This window comes from Zonotrichia albicollis, chromosome 4 (assembly GCF_047830755.1).
Source record: "Zonotrichia albicollis isolate bZonAlb1 chromosome 4, bZonAlb1.hap1, whole genome shotgun sequence".
Classification (NCBI taxonomy): Eukaryota; Metazoa; Chordata; class Aves; order Passeriformes; family Passerellidae; genus Zonotrichia; species Zonotrichia albicollis.
Genome location: NC_133822.1, coordinates 5,065,713 through 5,091,423, shown reverse-complemented (window position 1 = coordinate 5,091,423; position 25,711 = coordinate 5,065,713). Strand labels below are relative to the sequence as shown.

At 44.3% G+C, this 25,711-nt stretch overlaps 2 protein-coding genes across 2 annotated transcripts in view; one reads left to right on the top strand and one right to left on the bottom strand.

The window, feature by feature from the left end:
• ITIH2 (inter-alpha-trypsin inhibitor heavy chain 2) overlaps positions 1-11,049 on the bottom strand; it is a 28,141-nt gene extending 17,092 nt beyond the window's left edge. The window contains exons 1-7 of the mRNA XM_005494461.4: positions 10,831-11,049; positions 9,187-9,261; positions 3,669-3,704; positions 2,769-2,941; positions 1,189-1,293; positions 709-871; positions 107-214 (exon numbers count right to left, since the gene is read on the bottom strand). Of these exons, the coding sequence (XP_005494518.1) occupies positions 107-214; positions 709-871; positions 1,189-1,293; positions 2,769-2,941; positions 3,669-3,704; positions 9,187-9,261; positions 10,831-10,914 (744 nt within the window). The 5' untranslated portion in view covers positions 10,915-11,049. The remainder of the gene's footprint in view (positions 1-106; positions 215-708; positions 872-1,188; positions 1,294-2,768; positions 2,942-3,668; positions 3,705-9,186; positions 9,262-10,830) is intronic.
• Positions 11,050-17,022: 5,973 nt separating this feature from the next.
• Positions 17,023-25,711, top strand: part of ITIH5 (inter-alpha-trypsin inhibitor heavy chain 5) — a 49,008-nt gene continuing 40,319 nt past the window's right edge. The window contains exons 1-2 of the mRNA XM_005494462.4: positions 17,023-17,250; positions 20,603-20,647. Coding sequence (XP_005494519.2) covers positions 17,131-17,250; positions 20,603-20,647 — 165 coding nt within the window. The 5' untranslated portion in view covers positions 17,023-17,130. The remainder of the gene's footprint in view (positions 17,251-20,602; positions 20,648-25,711) is intronic.

Here is a 25,711-nt window from a genome sequence, read left to right as displayed (position 1 = left end):
ACATTTTTGCATGCTTCCAGCAGGTTCAAAAAATTACCAGGACTGTGTAGAGTAAGCGTGAAAACTGAAGATTTTGTGTCTTTTTTCCCTGTCTGTGACTGGTTACCTTTTTCTCTCCCTTGGAGATGGTGGTGATTCCATTGAAGTGATCTCCAAGTGAATTAGGAACGTGCACGTAGCGCAGTCCCTGCGGCTCAATGATCCGGACATCCACCTAAGGGCAGGAAGGGAGGACATTTATCGTGGACAGTGCTTCCCCATCCCTGGAAGGGTTCAAGGCCAGGTTGGACAGGTTTTGGAGCAACCTGGTCTAGTGAGGAACAAATGTGTCCTGTCCCCAGTTATAAACACAGCTGAGAATCTCCTGAATCGTGACTGGCTCACGTCAGGACCAAACAAGCTTTGACATTTTTATACTCTTGTGTAAACTGGACTGAAGGAAAACAAACAGTACGTGCTATGTATTTGGAACATGCTTTTCACAAAAACCCCAACTTCATGAGGTAGTGTCCTATGAGTGCTGATGATCTCTCCAGAGCCATGATTTGCCTTAGAATCACAGAATGGTTCAGGATGGAAGGGATCGTAAAGTCCATCCAATTCCAAGCTCCCTGCCATGAGCAGGAGCATCTCCCTGAAAACTGTGGGTGCTTTCTCAGCAAGGATTCACCTGTGGGGCTCTTTCCACACACCCCAGCTCTGCTTTACCTCCAAGTGCTTGGCCAGGCGTCCTGGCTTCACAGAGATGACGTGCTCGTAGGAGCTCAGCTTCCTTCGGATCATTTCGTGGTAGTGAAGCTGGAACTGGATCCTCATTCCTGGGGGCACATTCACTTCGGTTTGGAAGTTTTCCATGTCCAAGGCATTGCTCCTGAAAAATCAGCTGTGGGTTTAGTTTGAGGAAATACAAGGAGAAGGAAAAGCTTTGTTGAGCTTTGGTTTAGACTGAGGGTTTTGATTCTAACTGTGGCCTCTGTCAGGGAACTGCAGTTGTCTGCTAGCACAGGGTGTTTTATCAAGCTGAAAGCTGAAACACAGTAAAATCCATGACAATTAAATAACAGAGCTGCTGTAAGTAAGCATTTTCCTTTGCAGGATTCCCCCTCATCTATCCCCTCCTGGGATGGGTCATCTCAGCTCTCCTGCGAGTAAATTCAGTACAAAACCCATCAACCAGAGTGTTTATACCTGACTATTCCAGCAGCTTTGCCTTTGGCTTTTGCTTGAGCATACATTTTTCTGGCTTCAGATTTTTCCCGAATATGGCTGGTAAATGTGATACCATTGATATCCCTAGGAGAGAGAAACACAGTCAGCTTGCAAAAGAAACAACTTTACAATCGAGGACTGTTTCTTCAGTTTACATCAGTGAAATCTAAGCTGGTGGGAAATGAAATAACAAGGTTCTTACTTAACCCCAAAGTAATGAATTCAGATTTTCACTAGAGCTCTATCTTTTTCCCTACCTGATTTTTATTTCAAGTAGCCAGCACCATTGTGCTCTGAGGAGGAGGATCTGCTCTCCTCCAGCTCCTCCACACTTTCCCCATGCTCTGGGCAGGGAAGGCAGTTCCTGATGCCATGGATTGTTTGGGACATGGATCAGGACATCTCCTGACCAGCAACCTGGCTGCTGCCTCTCTGAATGGAAACTGAACCAGGCCAGTTTCTGCTCAGTGAGGGCTCTGATTTGGGTCTCTCTCCTTTGATCTGGCAAGGCTTAGTCTGTTTGAGACTTTTGTCCATTTTTGTTGATATTGACCAATGGACAGACAGGCAGACTGCTGCACGAACCTCCTGAGAAAGCCTGCAAAAAATGCACTGAACTTGGAAAATAAGGAGTTTTTTTGTTCACAAATACTTCCCAGCCCATGGAATGCTTCCAGAAGATAAGGCTGGTACCTTTAGTTTTAGTTGGGTCTTGGGTCTTCAAAAAGACATGAGTAGTTATTAATTGTTATAAAGTTGTTTATTGTGTGAATATGACACTGACTATGACAATTAGTTTCAAATATGAAGAATTTAAGATAATAAAGTTTGTGTTAAAGTATTAAAGTCTGTACTAAAAACTTTCTGATACAGAGTTCTAAGGTTCCATGTAGGAATAGTGGTAGTAGTAATAATAGTTGTTCTCTGATATGGAGGCTAATGTTTTTAGTAGAAGTAGGAACTACTGTTTTTCCTTTTTCTTTCTTCTCTTTTTCTTCTTGTTGCTCTTTTTTCTAATACAGGAGGATTTTTATACATAAAACAACTAATCAGCTAAAAGTACGATTCTAAAACATTCTTTCTAAACTAATCTAAATTAATTTTAATGTGTGAAAGTAGTATTACTTTTTACTTTAAAAACTCTGTATATAATATTATTTATTTATGTAATTATATTATTTGTTTTCTTAAAATTCATGGATATGAGCTTACTTATTTATGTGAATAGTTCTATCTATTTATGCATATAGTTCTATCTATTTTAGAGATGTAAGTAAAGTTCAGTTATGTTTTTGGTATGCTTGGAGTTAAGTTATTGAGCTTTAAACTTAGCCTTAGGGCCTTTACTAGTTAACACACTTTTTAAAGGTACTTAAAATGTATTTCTTCTTATTTAAATTTATAACTTATAGTTCTATTTACTTAAAATTTAAACTTTTACTTTATGTAGTTTAATATCTCTTTATTTTTAAAAGGTTTTCATTTAATTCTTGTATTCATCTCTCTCTCTGAGGAACCCAGAGAGGCTTGTACTCTGACACCACCTGACCCCTACTTACATGGTAAAGTTGTCAATGAAGGCTCCTTTGGGCACTTGCACGTCAAACATGATGGGCTGGGGCCTCCTGGCATTGTTCACCATCTTGGCTTGGATCATGGTGTTGGCCAGCCTGGACGTGATGGTGGATTGCACCTTGTAGCTGTACAGACCTACCTTGTCGTCATCCTCCACCTGCATTTGACAAAATTGCTCCGTAAATTTAGGGCACGACTGGAAAAAATGCCCTAGAGGAAAATATCAACCATTTTTGTAGTCTCAGTGCTACTTTTTAACTGCTGCTCCTTACAATATGGCAGCTAGAAGGGATATGAGCCCAAGTTCAGGACATCTCCATGTTCCACCTGGAAATTGTGGCAGGATATTCATGTGAATATAGTTCAATATAACATTTCAGCTGAAAGAGGGTATTTTTTAAGCTGGAAGGGTTTCCTTGCTTTTCACCGTGCAACCAGTCATTGGAATTACTCTAAGAGTGCAATCCAGCATGGAAAGCTACACAGTAATCCTGAACATCATATGATGATGAGGAGAGAGCTCACATTTTCCACAGAAGTCCTAAATAGAGGAGGCTTGAAGCACTGGCTATTGACCTAGTATTGTAAATTGTTAAACCACAGCAGGGGGATAACAGTATTTAAGTGTTTTATTAAGACATTGTAGTTTTCTAATCTGTTTTGATGCTTATGTCTTCATATTTGCCATACCCTTCTCCCTCCAAGAGCAGATGCATCAATCGTATTGTGCAAACAGCACCCTGTTTAAAGAAAATAGGTTAATACCCAACCAGCAGTAAAAACAAGGAACTGAACAAACAGAGGGATTGATTTCCAAAAAAAATGGTTAACCAGGAAAACACTTTGTTCAGTAATATTTACCACAGAGGAAGAAAAATACTCACCAGATCTCCATCATAGCCCCAGTCAGATGTGCTCCTCTGGAAAAGAGAAACATGGAGGGGACATTTCAGCAAAGCTAAAGCACTGACTGTCTGTTTCAAGGCAGGGATCAGTGTCTAAAAATTGTTTTCTAAGATTATGAATCATAAAACAAGGAATTACAGAACCATAAGGTTTGGAAAAGACATTGAAGATCAAGTCCAACCATTAACCCAACACTGCCAGGGTCACTAAACATTTACATGATTTTTTGAATGCATCCATCAATAGTGACTCCAACACTTCCATGGGAAACCTGTTTCAATTCTTGACAACCCTTTCATTGAGGAACTGCTCCCTAATATCCAACCTAAACCTTTCCTGGCACAACTTGAGGCCATTCCCTCTCATCCTGTCCCTGTTCCCTGGAGCAGAGCCCGACATCCCCTGGCTGTGCCCTCCTGTCAGGAGCTGTTCAGAGCCACCAGGTCCCCCCTGAGCCCCCTTGGCTCCAGGCTCAGCCCCTGCCCAGCTCCCTCAGCTGCTCCTCCTCAGGCTTGTGCTCCAAACCCTTTCCCAGTCCCATTGCCCTTCCCTGGACATGAATGAGAATTAGTTTGAACTCCCAAAGTGTAAATATTCCTTTTGTCTTATTTCATGTATTTCTACGTGGGATGTTGGAGCATGTGATTTCCCAGCTGTGCCTCAGAACTTATCATAAACAGGACAGCTTTCTTCCTCTGCCTTTTATTTTATTTTTAAAGAAAACAATTTCTTTTAGAAAAACATTCTTCCTGAAAGCAAATCACACTGGCAGAAAGTCATCCTCAGACACCCTTGTTTTTAACAGAAAAAATTCTCTTTGTTTTTCTATGAAAAGTGAGAAAAACCTCAAACCCCAGACTTATTTAGCTCACTTTGTAGCCAGTTACATTAGAAAATATTTATGTATTATATGCAATATGTATAAATTAAAAACCCATTGTGTAATCAATATTACATTTACATGCTTGTGCCTATGGAAATTCGTTATGCATGGATTACTTAGAAGAAATTGCTCATTAATGGTCGTGGTTTTCCCCCTGCCCTATGATTTGCTCCATTTGGAAATTTCTATGTCTATGCTGACATCTTGTGGTCATTCAAATAATTCTCTAATTCCCAAAAAAATCTCCCCCACATAAGGAATGTTTCTATTAATCCCCTGAAAGGGAACTTGGCTTACCTAGATGCAACTTTTTAATGCAGAGATCTGCTTTTGGGTTATCATCATACCTAGGCCAGCTGAGCTCTCCAGGGTCAAGAGGACCCAAAACCACAGAAGATGCTCATGAAAACATAATTTAATCCCATTGTGCGCTGCAAGATTGCTCTGCAATTAAGTTCATTTAATGCTAATTAATATACTGTTCTAGGGAAATGTTGTGCTGTATAAGAGATGATGATGTCATAGCAAGTTATATTTAAAGACATTATTTTAAGGACCCTTTAAAGGCAGATGGAGAGGATTTCTCCCTGCCTGATAACAAATGCAGGTTTTCATGTTCTGGCTTTAAAGGCACTACCCGAGCCATTCAGAGTGGGATTTCAGGATATGGAAGTTTATGGCCCTCTAGAGACCCTCTGCAGACTGATCCTGTCACACCCCACAAAATTCACTGTACAGTGAATTGGATTTCCACACCTGATAAAGCACCAGGCCATGAAGAGTGATTTTTGACCCCACACATACCCTTGGCACAGGGAACATCATCGGCTTGAATACAAATTAAGATTAAACCAACATTAACTGAAACAAATTTAATTTTGGAAAGATGAATACCAAGAACCTTAGAACACAGGGGTTTTGTTTTATTGGGGGTACTTTTCTGGTTCTCAGCTTAGGGCTCCTGACTCAGTTTAGGAATGGTGGTTAAAGCTTTCAGGATGCCCAGCTTTCCCTCCTGATAGTTTTTGGTGGTGAAGAAGGGGTATCTGAAGGAGCGGGAGCTTATCAGTGCACATGTAGTGACTGCCAGGGATGTTGTTAGAGATCAGACATGGTCTGGGCCAGCCATACCCCTGGGAACTCGGAGGTTGCAGAGAGCAGCCTCCCCAACAGGCCAGGAGGACAGAGCTGTACCTTTATCTTCAGGTACCTGAACCCCAGAATCATAGAAACACAGAATCACAGAATGGTTTGGGTTGGAAGGAACCCTAAAGATCCTTTAGTTCCACCTCCCTTCCCATGGGCAGGGACAGTTTCCACAAAATCAGGTTACTCCAAGCCCCATCCAATCTGGCCTTGAAGATCCTGCTTCAGGTCTGAGGATCTGCTGATGTGATTATTGAGAACAGGGACTTCTGTGGGACCTAAGGCTATTTCCAGCATGAGGATTCATGGCTGATCCTGGCTTTTAAACCACATCCAGACCTGTTATCACTGCACAAAACCAGGATCTTGAGCCACATCTCATACATGCCAAATTGCTAATCAGAATGAAGACAACGTGTGCCTCGGGAACTGTTTGAAGGACAGATTCTGGCTTTGTCTTCAGATACTGAGATGCATCTTCTCCTGAAAACAGTGCAGGACATGGATATTTAACCCTTCACAGTGATCTTTGTTCAAATCACTGTGCATGGACATTGCACTACATAGTAAAATAAGGAGAGCACAATCACAGATGTTCTGCACTTGACAGAAATTGCTTTTCTACTGGGGCATGAAAAATGTTGAAAAGCAGATGCCCCACAGGAGAAACCAGACAGAAGAAGTGATCTGCAAGTGTTCAAGGCCAGTTGGACAGGGCTTGGAGCAGCCTGGGACACTGGAAGGTGTCCCTGCCCATGGGAGGAGAATGGAATTAGATGATCTTTCAGTTCCCTTCCAACCCAAACCACTCCATGTTTCTCTGATTCTATTATCTACCTGGAATGCCCTTCCAGTTCTTTGAGGTGCCATTCCCTCATAATTCATTTATTTTCCTGTAATTTCCTAAGCAGTTTTTAACACTCTCCAAATCAATTGCAGCCTCTTCACACTTCTTTCAGGGGATCCTCACTGTGAGGTGCAAGAAGAGAAATTCCAGACCTAAGACAGATTGCCTTCACAGTGCTGAGGATGGATCCTTGTCTGTTTGGTTCCATTTACACCCTGGCAGCTGGGGGAGACTCCAATTTAGGGAGAAATTCTTCCATGTGAGGGTGGTGAGGTCCTGGCAGAGGATGTCCAGAGAATCTGTGGCTGCCCCATCCCTGGAAGTGTTCCATGTTGGGTGGGGTGTGACAGTGCTCACAGGGGTCTTTGGATGAGGGAAGAGACGAGGATTTGACTCTATATTTCAGAAAGCTTGATTTATTATTTTGTGATATTTATATTACATTATAACTATAGTAAAAAGAATAGAAAGAAAGGTTTCCTCTCAGAAAGCTAGCTAAGAATAGAATAGAAAAGAATGATAACAAAAGGCAGCTCTCTCAGACTCTGTCTGAGATAGCTCGGCCTTGATTGGCCATTAATTATAAACATGTAAGATAAGCCAATCAAAAATCTACCTGATGCATTCTACAGCAGCAGATAACCATTGTTTACATTTTGTTTCTGAAGCCTCAGCTTCTCAGAAGAGAAAAAGAAAAACCTAAGAAAATATTTTCACAAAAAGATGTCTACAGTGGCGCTTTGAGCACCCTGGGATAGTGGAAGGTGTGGAAGGTGTGGAAGGTGTGGAAGGTGTGGAAGGTGTTCCTGCCCGTGGCAGGGAGGTTGGAATGGGATGAGCTTTAAACTCCCTTCCAACCCAAACCATGCCATGATTCTATCATTCCATCCTATCTCTTTCCATAAATCTTTCCTGTGCTGCTTCTCTTGGAGGGGAAGCCAGGCAGGCAGAAAAGAAAAAAGGTGAGATCTCACCCTCCCCTGGACAGGCAGAGATCAGGACCCAGGTCTGGGCAATGTGCTGCAGAACATCCCAGCTCACAGGGTGCCTCACAGGTCTGGACACTTTATCTGTCTCCCAAACAGAGATAAGAGCTGTGCACCATATAGACATTCACAAGGTCAGCTGCATTCCAGCCCATGGAAAATTCTGCTGCTGTGGTCACGAGGACCATGCACCCACCTGAGGCACACCATTTCGGGAATTACTCAGGGGCAAAATAGCAGAATACCTTATCTGTTTCCAGGAAACCATCCTCTGTGTTTAGAGCCAATCAATAGGGTCTGCAGGGAGCTCTGTTCCCTTATTGCCAATGGGCTGGTGTGCTCTTTGCAGGAAAGCATGGTGCTGAAAAATTAATTTGGGAGACAGCCTTCCTGTAGTGATGAACAGAAATAAATGTGTTCCTGCTGCTGTCTCAAGATGACTTGCACAGTTCAGTTTAATCTAATTTATTATATTTTATTGTGACTCAACTAATACAAGAGTATCTGAGATCTTAGTTTCACTGGTTTGCAAAGATTTATTTGATAGGTAAAGGATAGGAAATAACGTATGGGAATAAAAGCAATAATTGGTATAATGAAACCAGTGGTACAATTGTAAATTACTGCATGCATATGTCTGTGCCTCTGTCTACCCAGAAATTTTGGGAACAGAGGCAACATAATACATATGGCACTGATAGAGATATATTGGAAAGAAATGATGCCCTGAAGAAGTGCAGCTAGGAAGGATTTCTGTTTGGATCATTATTCAAGTATTGAAATACTGGACTGGCAAGTGTGACAAGGCTTGATTCATACTCATGCTAAAATCTGCCATTTTTTTCCACTGTTGCTCAGGATTTAGGTATCAATAAGTTCCATCCAAAGCCTTAGGATAAAGGAAAATCAGGTTTGTCTCTGTGTGATTTCAAAGACTGGGAAATCCAACATTACTCAAGAGGATCTTTCTTTTTCACTCATTGAACAAGCTCAAGAAAAGCAGCACCATAGCTTGGTGGAGGACAAGGTCCACTCTGATCATAATTTCTTTCATGCAGTGTAATGAAAAATTTAATACATTCAAACAACTGATTTCATGAGTATTATCATTAATTGCTACCAAGAAAAACACAGAAAAGCTCTTGCAATACTGCTCTAAATGTTTTCTGTCTCCCAAGCCAACAGACTAAAATAATCTGCAAACCCATCAGTGTGCTGCAAACAAATTTTCTTCCCAGGTCTCAGATGCCACCAGCTCATCACTGTGTCACTCTCTGACCAGAGTTAAATATGAATGCATGGACTGAATGTTCACAGCCTGCACTTGCCAGTGCCTGAAGTCCTTTTCCATTTTCTCATGGAAAAACCTCACCTGTTTCAATGGGATTTTCCCCAGACATTAAGTCAGGCAAGTATCTCATTGTTTATCAGATCAGGAGCACAGAGACAGAACGAAGCTTTGCAGTGCTTAAGGCAGAGCAGCAGTTCTTGTCTCAATGCCAGATACATGCCTATAAAACCATCTGGTCCCACATGATTGCACTCTCACAACCCTGGAGATGGGAAAAGACACCTGGAGAGAGCTCCCAGGCATTCTGGCTTCCCTCCTCTTTGAAGCATTTCTGGTACTTTACCTGGTACCTGCCATTTCTGGCCTTGGGGTTCGAGGCAAACCCATCCATTTCCAGATCAATCAGGTTTTCCACTTCCTAGAGGAGGGAGAAGAAGAAAGAGTTGCTGCTGCCTTACTGTTTGATTTATCACTTGATTTTTTTATTGATTAGCACTTTGCAGGAGAGTTCCAAAGGGAATTTACCTCCCCTGGATGCTAATGAGGAGCACAAACCAAAATCCTCACACACTCAGTTTCCCTCAGTGGCCAACCAGCTCTATGAACTCCTGTAAAATCACGACCTTTACCATTATTTTACAGCCTTTCCTTCTGAAACAAGGAGTAATATTTAACATAAAGTGACCACAAAGAGCAAGAGGCAGATTATTATCATCAGGATGGGTCTAGCCATGGAAATTACAGCATTTCAGACACTGATATCACTCAAATAGTGAGATGGGAATCTCACTCACTCAGAAGTTCAGAGAATTTCTGCTCAAACCAGTAGAAATTGTCTCTGGTTTTACACCAATATACCTGAGAATTAAATTTCCCCCAGTGACAGCAGAAGAACATCAGGTCCTTTCCAAGTGCAAAGCTGCACTGATTCATTTACAAGTGTGGGTCACACCACAGCAACAGTCTTAATTAAATTTTGTTATGAGCTTAATTTATAGAAGAAGTTTAACTTCATGAGTTCCTTTCCAGCTTATGCGGTAGCATAGCCAGAAAGGTTTGCACAAAATTAATTCAAATTGTTTATGGATATTGACGTCAGATTGATAAGGCATCTACAATTAGAAAGAAACACATGTCTGGAATATTTTTCCTGGGAATTACAAACCCAGTTTTAAAATCTCATTGAGTCAAGAAAATGGCTGTAAAAATAAAGGAAAAAATAGGATATCCCAGCTTACTGAAGATTTTTATTGATCCTGCAAAGGAAAAGAAAGCCTCATATCATCCCTGCTGACTTCACAGAAATATTTCAAAACTGCAACGTGGAAATGGGTGTAGACACCAAATCTGAGTTCACCTGAGCCTGGGGGTTTAAATTTAGACTCAGAGCCAAAGCTATAACTACATTTCTTTCCGTCATTGTATTATCCCAATAAATTATGGTCTCTTTTATAAATTCTCTCATCCCTCTGCTGAGGAATGTAAAGTCAATAGGATATTCACTCTGTATTTGAATTCCTGTTAACAAAAAGCCAATTCCATACAAAGCTTTGCTGCAGTTCACAGAGGTTCCATTCACAAAGATATCTAGGTGCCCTGTTTCTGTTTATTCCAGGGAAACAGGGTGTAAAATATGCTGAAGACCTGAGTACAGAAGCCCACTTAAATGCTTAAAGGTTAAAACCACACCAGAAAAGGCAGCACTGAAGTAAGAGTATGAAACTGCTTGGACTGAAATTTGGACTTATGCTCACAATTTCCCTTTACTAATATTAAATAGCAATAATAAGAAGATTTAATAACATTAAATAAAACATTACAAGTGACAAATGAAGACCAAATATCAGAAGTATTTACAGCTGAATGTAGAAGTACAGCTAAAAGTAGAAGAGAATTGTGAAGCAGTGACCCAGTTCTGCTCCCACTGCTGCTTCCATCCAGAGTTCAGCAGGGAAGGGAGAGCTGGGCCCTGCCCCCAAATACTCACATCTGGGATGTCCCCAATCACCAGCTCAAAGCTCCTGACTCCAGAAATGAGGAACAAAACCAAGAAGCTGCTCAGATTCTTCATTTTCTTCCCTCTTGTTTCCTCCTGAGAGCAGCTCACTCAGGTACAGGCGCAAGTTCTTCCCTTCTCTGAGACAAGTTCAAGGAAACAGCCCAGGTTTGTGCAGCATTTTGAGCAAAGTTCTGAAATGCTGACTTTGTTTAGGCCGTGGGTAAATATTAGCCTTGCAACACAAGCCTGAGCTGTGGTGCCTGAGCAAGGGTTATCCAAACAGAGTCCTCACTCGATAACAGCCCTGCCTTGGATAGGCTTTTGTGATGTTTGACTAATTTCCTGCTAGGCACAGAGCTTGCAGTGTCCAAAAACTTCAAAAGGTCTCAGCAAGAGCTCCAGCCCTGCCTGTTTATAGCAGAGGAGGTGAAGTTTGGCTCTCAGTGTGATGGAGGCAGCAGAGCTGGGCTCCCCCAAGGGCTCTCCCACCCATCCAACACACAGGGGCTGCTGAGGGCCTGGGGCTGCATCCTGACCCACACAAACACCCTTTTCTCCATTCTGCTGGGAAAAAAATCATTGCTGATGGTGTGATAGCTCCAATTTTCCAAAATCAGCCACATGAGAATATCTGATGATGTTTTCAGGTGCACATTTCTCCTGGGGAATTTTGAAACAGGTTTTTTTGCCTCTCTGGTTACTTGGGTCCTTAAAGTGAAGAGATAAAGAGAGCAAAGAAAAAGGGGGAAAGAAGATGCCTTTTGGGAAAAGTTGTTGGGGAATCCCTTCCACTCCTCCACAAGGAAAGGATTGTTGGAGACAATTGAGCAGCTTCAATGCAAATGACAATTACTGTGTGAAGTCTGGGATAAAACAGCAGCCAAATATATATTATGATATGATATGATATATGATATATATGATATATTATATGATATCATAGTATTATACTTATGTTGTTGTGATTTGTTGTGATATTATATTATATTACATTACATTATATTATATATTACAACATAACACAACACAACACGACTTGATGATATTATATTATATTATATTATATTATATTATATTATATTATATTATATTATATTATATTATATTATATTATATTATATTATATTATGTGGTATAATATAATATAACATAATACATAACATAATATTATAATATAAAAATCCCTTTAGAGCAAAGCTTACTTTAAAAACCAATTTTTTTGTAACCCCTTATTTCAGTCATCTCACGACCACTAAATGTGTTTTAATTTTTTTTTTTTTTTTGGTAAAAATATCGATTGGGAAATTAGTTTGACCACTAGATGGCACAAACTGCTCAAATATACTGCCCAAAAAGAGCCCAAAAAGCTGAAACCTCTCAAACTACAGACAATATACTGAGAAACAAGTGCTGAGGACGTTCAGAGCCCTACCATCAGTTTAGGGGAATCTCCCCAGGATTTCCTGAGGAGGACAGGATCTCAGTAGGATGTTTTATGCTGGGTGTCCATTGGGCTGTTCCATGAGCAGTCCTCTCATGGATGGAATTCCTCTGGAATGAGGTTTTAATGCACTGCCTGCCCTGAATCATCTGAATTAGTGCTTTGCAGAGCCTGCCCCTCAAAATAATTTAATTTTGCTAGTTTGGCTTGCACCAAATGGGGAGAAATGTCACAATATCTGTGTCTGATGAGACAGCCAGCATCTTCTTCTCATATTGCATTTCATATCTGGAAATTTCAGTGATCCAGGTAAGATCAGGGTGTACCTGCAAGGAACAGAATTGGTGTGACTGCCCTAACATTAATCCCATCACATTCCAGCCATTCTGGGAAATTACAGATTTAGATGTACAGCAGTGCCCCAGACATGGACACCTACAGAATCAAGGCCCCTTTGCAGAGAATTTGGATGATTTTCATCAGAATAATACCAGGTTTTCATCAGAATAATACCAGATTTGGAAGTCTTGAAATGCTCTGCTGGGCCATGATGCACATAGCATCAAGGAGACCAGCAGGCACTGGCACCCCAGAAAATACCTTCCTACTCTTCTCTGTCCTCATGGAACCCTGCCTGGAGGGATTCCCCCAGGTTTGGAGCCTTCAACAGGACAAAAATGTGTTGGAGCAGGTCCAGAGGAGGCCACAAAGATGCTCTGGGGGCTGGAGAACCTCTGCCATGGAGACAGGCTGGGAGAGCTGGGGGTGCTCAGCCTGGAGAAGAAAAGGCTCTGGAGACATCTTATTGCAGCCTTTCAGTGCTTACAGGGAGCTTATAAAAACCAGGGAGACAGACTTTTTACCTGGGCATTTAGTGACAGGACAAGGGGTAGCAGTTTTAAACTAAAAGAGGAGATGTTTAGGTTAGATATTAGAAAGAAATTATTTTTGCAGATGATGGTGAGGCACTGGAAGAGGCTGCCCACAGGAGATGTGGGTGCCCCATCCCTGGAAGTGTGAAAGTCCAGGTTGGAGCAAGCTGGTGGCATTCCTGCTTATGTCAGGGTGGTTGGAACTAGATGATCTTTATGCTCCATTCCCACCCAAACTATTCTGTGATTCTTTCAGGAACACAGGCACCTCTCAATAGTGCCAGAATTGGAGAGCAGCAGATCACATCCAGATGTTTCAGAGGAGATTGCTTAGATTAAGACCTGCAGGAAAATATGGAATGCAATTCCCTGAACTTCATGGAAATCAATTTTACCTCTGGACATTTCTCTATGCCCACACCTGTGTAACCCTTTGGGACTCTTGCCAATTTCTTGATCCATTTGCTGGCTTTGAGTGCCACTAAGTGGTACAGTTTGTTGGTGCTTTGGGAACATTTAGTTGCTGTTTCAGACACTTCTCATTGGGCATTTAACCCTGCCTGAGGTCACCAAGGTGCTCTTGTTTGTGTGTTAACACAGAGAGACTCCTTGATATAAAATGATCTGTTCCAGGTGAAATGTGTGTGAGAGCTCAGCTGTTGGATCATGCCCCTCTCTCTGCTGGCTCTGCTCATCAGGAAATTTAATTTGCTGAGCCCCCATCCAAAGAACAGCTGCTCATCTTGCTAAGTCTGCAAAAGTCAGCACTGAACATGCCTGATGTAAGCACACCTGAGTGAGTGCTTGTCCTGGACTGCAGCAGCATCCTTGGAAAAGTGCCTGCCACGTTCACACCCGCACCAGGAGAATGGATTCCTAGGAGGAGGAAGAGGGAATAATGTGAATAATCAGGACCCCAGGCTCAGTGTTCACTCAGCAAGCCTAACTGCATCTGAACCACATGAAAACACACCTTGGTCTCACCCACTGTGTGCTGTGTCCTTACCTGCCCTTGCTGAGGGGAGCATAAGCAGAACTGGCTGTTCCTAATCCCTTTAGGAAGGGCAGTGCTTTTCCCAGCTCATTCTCTCATGCCTGTTGGTTATCCTGTACGTGCTGGAGGGTCCTGTTGTGGCTTGAACACCCTCCTTTCACCAGGTGTGCTTAGGCTCAGCTTTATGGCAGCATCTCTGCAGAGTCTCAGTGTTGTGACACACCTGGCCCTCAGATCCCCACCTGGGCAGTGGGAGGTGCAGAGGCCAAATGCTGCAGCTGGTGAGATTTGGATGGCATCCAAATGCCTCCTGACTGTGCAATGGTCATTTCAAACTGGCAAACATCTCCCCTTCCTGCCCAGAAACTACTGTTACCCCTTGGGTTAGCAGGCTGCTTTTACAGAGATGTTTTGATTCCCTTTAGGTTTTCCAGAACAGAAGGAAAATCATGGTATATGTATTGGTTTGGATGCCTGTTTTCAGCATTTCTAAACATTCGCTGTAGGACTTTTACACATCTGTGTCCCCAGGGTAGTGAAACAGAGCAGGTTGATACTATTTTAATGTCAGTAGTGAGGGCACAGGAGGCTGCAGTCCTATTTCCCATGCTGCTCCCATGTCTGAACTAGGCAAGACACGTGGGAATAACTGGAAATAGATGAAAAATACTTAAAACCATCCTGTTGGTGTGTTCTTAAGCCAAGTCTCAGCCTGAACCATGGCAGTGTCTTCACTGATTCCCAAGTGGATGCTTGAGACCTCTTCCACTGCACTTTGAAATGGTGAGGAGCTGAAGAAAATCCTTCAATTTCTTCTGGCAGAGATCAAATCAGTACAGGAACCACTTGGGCTGTCTCTGGGGGCCTGAGCATCCTGTCCCAGCCTCCCTCCAGCTTTCTGCCAGCATCTTCTCTTCCCATCCACATCAGCCTTCCATCATTCCTGCAGTGCTGCCCAGTTCTGCAGCTCCCATTGATGGTGTGGCCCCCACAGAAGCCTTTGTGGCTGACAGTGGTCCCAGTGGGAAAAGGACTGGACAGGTTTTGATTCCTTCCCCGCCAGCAGGTCCTCATGTGTCAACATGGTATCACCTCAGCCGCAGTGACACCACCCATTCGCTGATAAATGAGTTCCAAAGATGACCATGACCTTCCCTGTGCTCCATCTCCAGCTGCCCTCTTCCCTTCTGAAAGGAGAGCATCTCAAAAATGCTTTTGAGATTTAGAGGACACAAAGCTTCAGAAAGGCCAGAGAGATATTCAGCATTGGAGAGGAGAGGAGAGGAGAGGAGAGGAGAGGAGAGGAGAGGAGAGGAGAGGAGAGGAGAGGAGAGGAGAGGAGAGGAGAGGAGAGGAGAGGAGAGGAGAGGAGAGGAGAGGAGAGGAGAGGAGAGGAGAGGAGAGGAGAGGAGAGGAGAGGAGAGGAGAGGAGAGGAGAGGAGAGGAGAGGAGAGGAGAGGAGAGGAGAGGAGAGAAGAGAAGAGAAGAGAAGAGAAGAGAAGAGAAGAGAAGAGAAGAGAAGAGAAGAGAAGAGAAGAAGAGAAGAGAAGAGAAGAGAAGAGAAGAGAAGAGAAGAGAAGAGAAGAGAAGAGAAGAGAAGAGAAGAGAAGAGAAGAGAGAAACAAAAAAACCCAAACCAAACAAAAAAAAAAAGACAACAACAAAACCAAAACAAAGCAAAAAGAGGAAGTTTGTGCCAGCTAGTTTGAGAAGTTACTGCTGTTATAGAAAAACAAAGTAGCAAACACGCCTGATGTGGGGCGAGGTGAGCGCCCGGAGGTGAGTGGCGCTGCCGGATCGGTGCCAGCTGGCAGAGCCCTGCCACAGGAGTGTCCCAGCCTGTCCCACCACAGTTCCCCTTCACCCGGGCTGGTCTGGCAGGAGAGGGCTCTCTGCCTTTGGGAAATGGAGGGAAAGGCAGGAGGTCACCCCAGCTCTGTCCGGCTGAGAAGCACAGTCTGGATGGCAAGAGGGAGTTGGAATTTGGGGCCTTGCCCACCTTTGCACTCCGTGGCTGCCAAGGTGAGAGGTGGAGGGAACCCTGCCCTGCACTGGGGGCAGATTTCCTGAACCAGCCAGGGCTCCTCAGATGGCGAGCAAGAAAAGCTTTCTCTTCCCAGAGGGTGGAACCAGAGGGTTTTACCAAGAAGAACTTGGAGCTCTGCTGCCTGGGACATGAGCTTATGGCATGTTCCCATTGTCATAACCGTGTAAGGAGACTGATGCTGGAAAATAAAAGAGCTCAAGGCACGCTCCTCAGCAGTCCCATCCTGTTTGTGATTTGTACACAGCCCCCCGCCGGCAATAGGATTTACCACCCCTTAGGAAAGCCCCAGCCTTGAAGCATCTCCCGGGCTTGTGCTCCCTAAGGGAGCGTGAGTAGGAGACACTGGCAGTGGGGCACCCTTCCTCGGCACCCAGCCAGCTGCAGGAACTGTCCCCTCAGCATTCCCCTCGCTCAGAGGGGCTGTAGGTGCCGAAATGACAAATGGCACCCCCAGCACCAACCCTGTCCTGCAGGGGACAAGAGGGGGCAGAGGGATGCGGGACCCCGGCTGAGGGATGAGAGAAGGGTTAGGGTTAGGGTTAGGGCTAGGGTTAGGGTTAGGGTTAGGGTTAGGGTTAGGGTTAGGGTTAGGGTTAGGGTTAGGGTTAGGGAGATGCGGGACTCCCCTGAGGAATGTGGGCACGGCTGAGGGATGCGGGCACAGCTGAGGGATGCGGGACCCAGCCGAGGGATGCGGGACACGGCTGAGGGATGCGGGACACCCCTGAGGGATCCTCTGAGGGATGCGGGCACGGCTGAGGGATGCCAGCCCTGCAGGGATCCCCTGCAGCACAGGAAGCCGCCCTGCGCGCAAAAGGGGCCGGTCCCGAGCCGGGGAGGAGGAGGAGGCGAGGCTGGGTCGCTCGCTCTGTCTCCTGTCAGGCTCGCAGGCTGTGCGCTCACGGCGGGGCAGGAGCCCGGCGCTCCGGGCACCATGATCCTGTGGCTGTGCCTTTGCTGGGGCTTCACCCCCTCGGCCGGACAGCCCGACTCCGAGCTGATGGCCAGGTACCTGGAGGAGCAGCTGCTGGCCGACTACAGCATCGCGGAGCAGGTAGGTTTGGAGGCAGAGGTGGCTCGGGAGCAGCAGCATTGACACGCGGGGCAGGCTGGTAAAATGCGATTATTCCACCTGTCCGTGCGGCTGGGCTCCGTGCGAGGTGCTGCAGCCAGCACGGGGCTGTGCTGGATGTGCTAAACCAGGACATCACCCAGGACATCACCCAGGACATCATCCAGGACATCACCCTGGTGATCACCCTGCCCCGCTGGTGCTCCTGTCCCGGCACGGCTCGGTCTGACCACCGTCCATCCCCAGGCTGTGCTAACGAGGCTTTTCACAGGCACAGGAGAGCTAAAGCTGTGTCCTGGCCACGCTCCAGTCTGAGTAATCCCGAGCATTTCAAGCTCGGAGGGGATAGTTTTTCTTTCTGCCCATGGTGTTTCTACTCTACTTGATTTTTAACTTGTGCGTTTTAAACTCGCACATTTTAACTCGCAACATTTTTAATTCATGAAACAAAGCACATCGATTTCAGCTTCTAAAAGGCTTCTTGACAATGAAAGGGGAAAAAGTTCTGCAAGTGAGGGAGGGCTGTTGTGTTGTTGTCTAGCTTATATTTTCTAAGGAAATGGGGTTGAAAGAGCAATGAACTTTTTGCAAGAGTTTGGGTGGTGCTTTGGGAGGCTGTGATCTATTTCAAGTGAAAGTGTCCCTGCCCATGGCAGAGGGGCTGGATGATCTTTAAGGTTCCTTCCAATCCAAACCACTTGGATACTATAAAAGAGGGCTTCAGGTCTGTGCTCACATCTTTCAGGTCCATATGTTTCCATGTGTGACTTTGGGTCACTTAGGGCATCAGTGACTTAAATTTGATCAGATCTGAGAGGCTCTGTGGCACCCGAGGCACCCATGTGGGGCTGAGACACAATGCAGGAACTGTGGAATAGCTGTGCCTTGTTGGAGGTCAGGTGGGATACTCCAGTTTGTTTAAAATGTCAGTATTTGTCTTTATTTGCCATCTTCTGCCATGCAGCAGGTGGGAAGGGTGAGACTCTTCACATATATCTGTATCTATCCCTCCTGGAATAGAAAGAATCTCACTCCAGAAGCATTGACATCTCTACCCTATGGGATCACTACTAGCAATTATCCGGCTTCAATGAGGGTGTTGGAAAGCTTTAAAGCTAAAAGTTTGGTAATTTGGAAATTTGGTTCCATTAGATTATGCCAGTGAAGCTACCAATGGACTGGTAACAAACTCTGCAGCAGTATTTTGGCAGTAGTCATGAAGTCCTAGAAAACAAGATACTGCTGTCTGGGGATACTTAGCTCCTCACTGATGATCCCCAAGACTTTGGAAGGTGGTTCTTGAAGTCACACAGAGCCTTCTTGTGCAATTCAGCAAGCAAACAAGATGGGTTTTGGTGGGGAAAGATAGGAACCTAAAAATAAAGATAGGTTCCTAAAAATAGGAACCAAGTTTCCAGTTTCACTGACTAGTCTTCAAAACCTCCTGTGACCAGAACAACAGGTGGATTTCTTCCAAAAGGTAAACCTTCAGTAAAAAAATACTGAGGGCTACGGATCTCTCATCTCTGCTCCAAGCAGGGCAAACTTCACAGACATTTATCTGTTTTGTTTTGAAGAACCTGCAGTGATGGAGAATCTGCAGCCTCTCAGAGCAGGCTCCTGAGGGGCTTTATTTGTCTAAGATAACAGACCCAGACAGAAAGTTTCTTCCAAAACTTAACATGCAAACGATTCCTCTCCTCTCCTCTCCTCTCCTCTCCTCTCCTCTCCTCTCCTCTCCTCTCCTCTCCTCTCCTCTCCTCTCCTCTCCTCTCCTCTCCTCTCCTCTCCTCTCCTCTCCTCTCCTCTCCTCTCCTCTCCTCTCCTCTCCTCTCCTCTCCTCTCCTCTCCTCTCCTCTCCTCTCCTCTCCTCTCCTCTCCTCTTTTCCAAGGGAGTTGTTTTCCCTAGGTTCTAATTTCACAAGATGTTGGCTAAAACGATGCACAAGGAAATAGTAAAGATTCTCGTGGATGAAATTTTAATTTCCCCTTTGGGCATTCCTGAGCTTTTCAATGCACAATATAAACAGACATAAAATCATCTCTTTGGCAAGGGCTGCTGCTATTTCAGAGTAAATAAACTGAAAGGGCAAACCAGGTAAAACATATTGTTGCATTCTTCTGCTCTTTGGGGTTCCACTGACATTTTAAGATGGCACTTGGCTTCTGCCATTGACAAAAGCCTTGCTTTGGGGAGGGGCTTGATTTGGAGATGTTGTTGAGGAACCATGTGAGAAGAAGTCAGAGGAGTTCATGAGAGTACAATTACACTGTCACAGGTGAAGCACTTTGTTTCATAACAAGGTCTGTGGCTGAATTTCAATATCTTTATTCGTGTTTTGCACATAACCAGTGCTTTTCTGTCACTGTACAGTAAATACACAGTAGCTGTGGAGAGTATTTAGGCAACAGACCTGCTCTTGAGATAATATTCATACAGCTGAAGCTGTAGCACTAATTTAAACAAGTTATAGAACCATAGAATGATTTGGATTGGAGGGAACTTTAAAGAGCATCCAGTCCCCAACCCTTGCCATGAGCAGGGACATCTTCCACTAGACCAGGCTGCTCAAAACCCCACCCAGCCTGGCCTTCAGTATTCCAGGGATGTTCTTACATCCAGGGACAGGGCTAAAGTCTGACCTTCCTGCCATCATGTGGCATTCATATTTTCTGGAAAAATCCTTTTACCCAGGATTTTTGCCCTGGGAAGCTGAGAAGCCTCAGAGAAAAAGGAAAACAATAATTATCTCATTTGCTTCTCCTGTGTTTTGATCCTTTGGAATATGTTTGGAGATTGTTCACCAACAGGTGATTGTTTTATTGGTTTCTGCTGGGGGTTGTTTTGAATCTTTGGCCAATCCGTGCCAAGCTGTGTCAGGACTCTGGAGAGAGTCATGAGTTTTCATTATTATCATTTTAGAATTGTGTATCTTTTCTGTATTCTTTAGTATAGTTTAGTACAGCATTCTTTAATATAATATAGTAGCATAAAATAATAAATTAGCCTTCTGAGAACATGGAGTCAGATTCATCATTCCTTCCTCCATCTGGGGAACCCTGCAAGTACAACAGCCATCATACAGAGGGTCCCTTGCCAAGCACCACTGCCCAAACCCCCAGCACCTCCTTGCCCAAGACAGCCACATTCCGCTGCTGAGCTTTGATCAGTGGCTCTGTTAATACAGAAGAGACTCAGGTTTTAATTTTAACCAGAGGAGCATTTGAACCTGGCCATGGTTGATCAGTCACACAGCCCCGTGTCTGGGATTGAACAAGTGACATGTCTGCTGTAAGCTGCACTGACCCTGCTCACTCCCTGAACTCTTTGCAGGTCGCTCGGCGCGTCCCAAGACAGGCCAAATTCCTGCAGAGGCTGGTATGTATCACTCCCTGTCTTTGTTTTACCTCATGGGAGCTACACTTTCCCTGGATATGTGTCTGTGTGTGCATCCCTGCTGGGGTACCAGCTGTGGGTTTCTCTGGGTCTGGAGTGAAGGCACTTAAGATGGCAGTTCATGTTGGGACTCAGGTGTTTATTATTTATTATCAGTAAAACAGTCTCACTACTGTGAGCTGGGCAGCTTTTCTTTACAAGGCATAAAATGGCCAACAATCTCTTGTTACAAGGGCTTTTAAGACTAAACTATCCAATTAAGAATTGACATCTGGATTATTTTCCCTTTTAACCCAATAACTGATCCTACAGAGCTACAATGGGAACTTTTCTGCCCAATTACAAAATGCCACCCAAACCCATGAAGAAGAAGGAAGAAGAAGCATGAAGAAGAAACCCAGGATAACACCCTGTGCCCTCCATTTTGCTTCCATCCACAACACACTAAAAATCCCAAAACCTCAATTTCTCACTAAGTTGATACACCTACACTACTCTCTATAATCTATTTCACACTTTTGTGGATTCCAGTCTATCTGGAATTCTGGGAAACTTTCTCCATGAATGAGGGTCAAAGTCAGTGCTGCCCTGGGGGTCAGGGCACCCCAGAGCAGACACAGAAATATTCCCTGTGCCCTGGGTTTCCACATATCCCCGTGCCCAGAGATGAACTATTTGATGGTACAGTGAGATTCTGGAAAAAGAATTTTGGTCAGTGCAACAGGTACAGGTTCTTCTAATATTTCCCAGTCCCTCTTCTCAAGCTCAGATTTGCAAGAAGAACATCTAATGTTACCAACCTTAACAACACAGTGAATATTAGCCTGATGAAATCTCACTGAGTTTGAAGAGAAAGGGAGTTTGCTTTGGAATTTGAAGATCTCTGTCGTTCTCTGACAAAATCTCCCAGAGAAAGGAAGAAAACAAGGAAGCCAATATCCTTCTTCCAGCACAGAAATCTAAAATTTAGACGTAGAAGGGCAGCCAGTAGAATTGCTGCTCATGACCAGTTATTTTTCTGGCTTTTTTGGGGAATTCCCAGTTCATTTCACACATTGAGCAGCCATCACCTTAACAGCTTCTAGTGCCCTCCACCTTTGACAAACTGTAATCAGCAGCCTAGAGAGAAACTCTCAGGCTTATTACCAGTTTATTACTTCTAATTTGAGAGACAGTCAGTTTGTTTTGATTAAAGTAACTGATAAAGCAAAAATACTGAATGGATTTCATATATTCAGCTCTTTTTCTGTTCTTCCAAATATTTCATGTAAATGAGCATAAAATAAATTTGTTTGGTGAGAAAAATCTCAGCTGCCAGTTCATCATCATGCCCAGGACACCTCCACAAAGCATCCAGCCAACATGCCTCATGGCAGTGTGCTAATCTGCTGCCTTGGCATTCCCTCACTTAATTTCTAATAGGGATGATAAGTCATGGTAATAATAACATTAAACAAATTGTTTGTTTTGCTTTTTTTTCCCCTTTGAGCTGCCTCTTATCTTCTGAAGGCTGCCTTGGTTTGAAAAGACAGGTGTCTGCCAAGGAAGGCAGGAGCCTCCCTTGAAATGGAAAATGTAAACCCCCTTCCTTCAAATTGTTATAATTTTGAAATTAAGGGGCTCTCAGGCAAAGATATGGGAATAGGAATAACAGTTCTTTAATAGGAAAATTAAAAATACAAATGCAATGTTACAGAAAAGAAACCAACCCACAGTCAGAGTGAGAGCAGTCCCTGCCCCCTGTGTGTCAGGGCGGTGTCCCAGCCCCATCCCATGGGGGCTCAGCCCTCCTGCAGTGCCAGCTGTGGCTCTGCTGCAGCAGGGATCCTGCACAAGGGGGGAGTTTTCCTCTGCAGCTCCAGGGCTGCTGCAGATGGGCCTGGGCTCCCGCTGGCCATGCAGGGCAGCAGAAAGCTGCTCCTCTGGCAACGCAGGGGACAAAGACTGCTGTGCTGTGCCAGGCTCAGATTGGATCCAGGTAGGAATGCTTGGCTCCTCCCCTGGGCGGAGCATCTCCCCATGGGATGCTGGGATTGGATCAGCCCTGTAGGGACACTCAGTGGCCATGGTCAGCAGAGATCTCCTGGAGGGAGGGTTGGCTGTGGGAGGGATAAAGAAAACTGCCCCATCAACAGAGAGAACTGCCCCACCTCTGACAGATGGGAACAGAATACACACCCCATTTCCAACCTAAAAGCCTCAACAAAAGTGCAGAAAACAAACAGGCATTTGTGCAGCTATAAGTCAGAGCACCAGGCACTGATGGATTGTGCAGGAGCTCCAGGGAATGCAACACAGGAATCCCAGAGTGGAACTTGGGCTGCCTGCCCAGCCTGACTGAGCAACCTGTTTGGAAATGGCCTGTGCCCCCACCATTTCTATTTTCTATATACAGGGAATAGCAGGTCCCTTCCAGGGATGGGAAGGTGAACCAATTCTTTCATCCTCAGCTCTGTATGATGACCTTATTCAGTGTTTGATTTTCCCAACAGCAACTCCTATCCACCAGAAAGAGGGAGGGATGTTGAATACCATTTTTTGTTGTGGTTTTTTGCCATTCCTCAGATTGTAAGGATATCAGAGCTGGAGCTTGTTCAGTGAAATAGAGATATTTTCCCCATCCCTGGAAGTGTCCAAGGCCAAGTTGGACAAGGCTTGGATCAACCTGGTTTAGTGAAAAGTATTCCTGCCCATGTCAAGGGTTAGAACTGGATGGGCCCTAAGGTTTCTTTCAGCCCAATCCATTCTGTGATTCTATAACAGAGATCAGCTGAAGCCAGCAAAGGGTGTTTTTAGCAAAAAGACCCCTAAGTGACTTTTTTTTTGCATATAAAATACCACTGAGCTGTGGAACTTGCAGCAGGATGTTGTGGATGCTAAAAGTTTATATGGATTCAAAAAGCAGCTGTGTAAAGTAATAGAAGAGAAATCCACAGAATACAAATATACCACAAAAATACCACCCTTGACCCCGGAGTTCCTTCAGCCACAAATTACTGAAAACTGAGAGAATATTTCAGGGTAGTATCAGTGCAGGTTGGACTGTTCACTCTGATTTTAGACTCTCCTCTAAGCATGTGCTGTTGGTCACTGCCAGTGACAGGCTACAGGGTTAGAACTGGTTTTTTCCTCACCCAACACAACCATTCTCCCACTGTTGTCACAACAAAGGCAAGTTCATGCTCTCTGTCACATTTGAAAGACTTCCTGAGCTCCTGTGACTCCATCAGTGCATTCTCAGTGTCAGACAGGTCACTGCAGAGCCACTTGTATCTCAAGTGAAAGGCAAAGGTCTTGATCCTCTTTTGCTGTTCATCTGTCAGCTACATATAAACCCACAGATTTTTATGAGCTGCAGCACATGGGCGTGAATGCAGAAGGTCTGACACCAAAAAATTTGCTGTAGTTTCTATTTTTTTCTATAACTTGTGTTATTAAATCCTCTGTGTACCTTGCTATGCCACGGGCAATTAGTGGCATGGAAGAGTGAATGAATCTGAATGAATTTCATTATATCTGAAAACATTCCTACTACCCTGTTTCAATCAAAACTCCCCATCTTCTCCACCTTCAGGATAATGAGACTGGGAAGCCATGCCTATGTATCAGGGAAGTTCATAAGAACAGCAGAATCCAGTTCTAATTAACAGCAGTTAATTAAGCAGTGCTCTAAGAGTGGGACATTAGATCTGTGCAGGGGTGTTCTTGCCTAGATCCACAGATCCACTGCTCTGATCTGCCTAAAATTAAAGATATCTATCATGACTAGGTTCATCTGAGACACATTATCAGTCTTTCCAAGCCTTGCAAGTGTAGGCAGGCAGGGCTTTAGGCCAAGTCTGTTGGCAGATCTGTGTTTCCAGTGGATCCTGGTTCTTCCATTTGCCTGGAATCCACACGTCCAGCAGCTTGGTTAGTTGGATGCTCAGTTACTCCTGATGCCATCAGCTACTGCAGAAATGTTCTTGTTTCATACTCAGACAAACACTTGCTCCCTTTCTTAAGCTGTTTGCCAGAATTATTTTTGTTCTGAAAGAAAGCCTGGACATGCAGCTGAAGAGCCTATTCCTGTCCTCACAACTCTTACGTGACTGTGAGCTTTCACCAACCTCAATAGGAAGAGTCTCACTGTATTTGGCTCAGTGGGGTTGCTCTGTATTTAAAGTGTATTTTACCCTTTCTCTCCCTTCTCCTTTTGAGGGCTTGGTCTTTGATTGTGTAAGTGAATGCACAGATTTTCCTTTTTCAAGGGCTGCTTACAGTTAAGTATACTGAAGTATTCCAGGAAGAAAACATTTGAGCTCCATGGAGATGTTGCTGTCAAAAAACACATTAGTCTGGAAAAATGCTCCAACTCAGGACTTGTGCACGAAAACACATTCCCAAGAAGCAGAAATTGGCTTTCAGCTTCCATTGCTACATCATGTGTCATTCACTGCTGTCTCTGCTGCTTCTCTGCTGGAAGGAGTCCAGTGTGGGCTAAAAGGCTTAAAATATTTTGCTTGAGATGTCACAGTGTCAATGTTTTTTATTAAGTCTCTTCATCTATTGGTGCAGACTTCCAGGATGGATTCTCAGCAGAGGAGGACTCAGTTGACTCCATTGACAGCAGTTTCTCTGTTTACATAACTCAGGGATCTGACTGGATGAATTTGAAGGTGCTTCTTCAATAAATGGTGATGTCAGTCTTTGAAGAAGTCTTCCATCTGCTGTTGTGCACAGTGCACAGAGCAGGGTCTGTGACACAGTTCTGGACCCCATGGGGACATATTTTGGGCTTCTCTTCCCAGGCCACAAGGGAATAATGCTGATCCTCTCACACAGTTAGAGTTGAAAGCTTCAGTTCAGGACACAGATGGATTTTGTCAGGGTGTTTCACAACACGAAGGCTGGCATAAGCACAGCTCTCAGACCTTTCCCAAGCACTGGACAATGTCTGTGGCCTCTGTGCATGAACAAAGTAACATTTCTGATTTACTGTTTGCAGCTCACCTGAAATTTTGAGGACAAGCCCACCTTGCCTGTTGTTGTCAGGAGATCTAATAC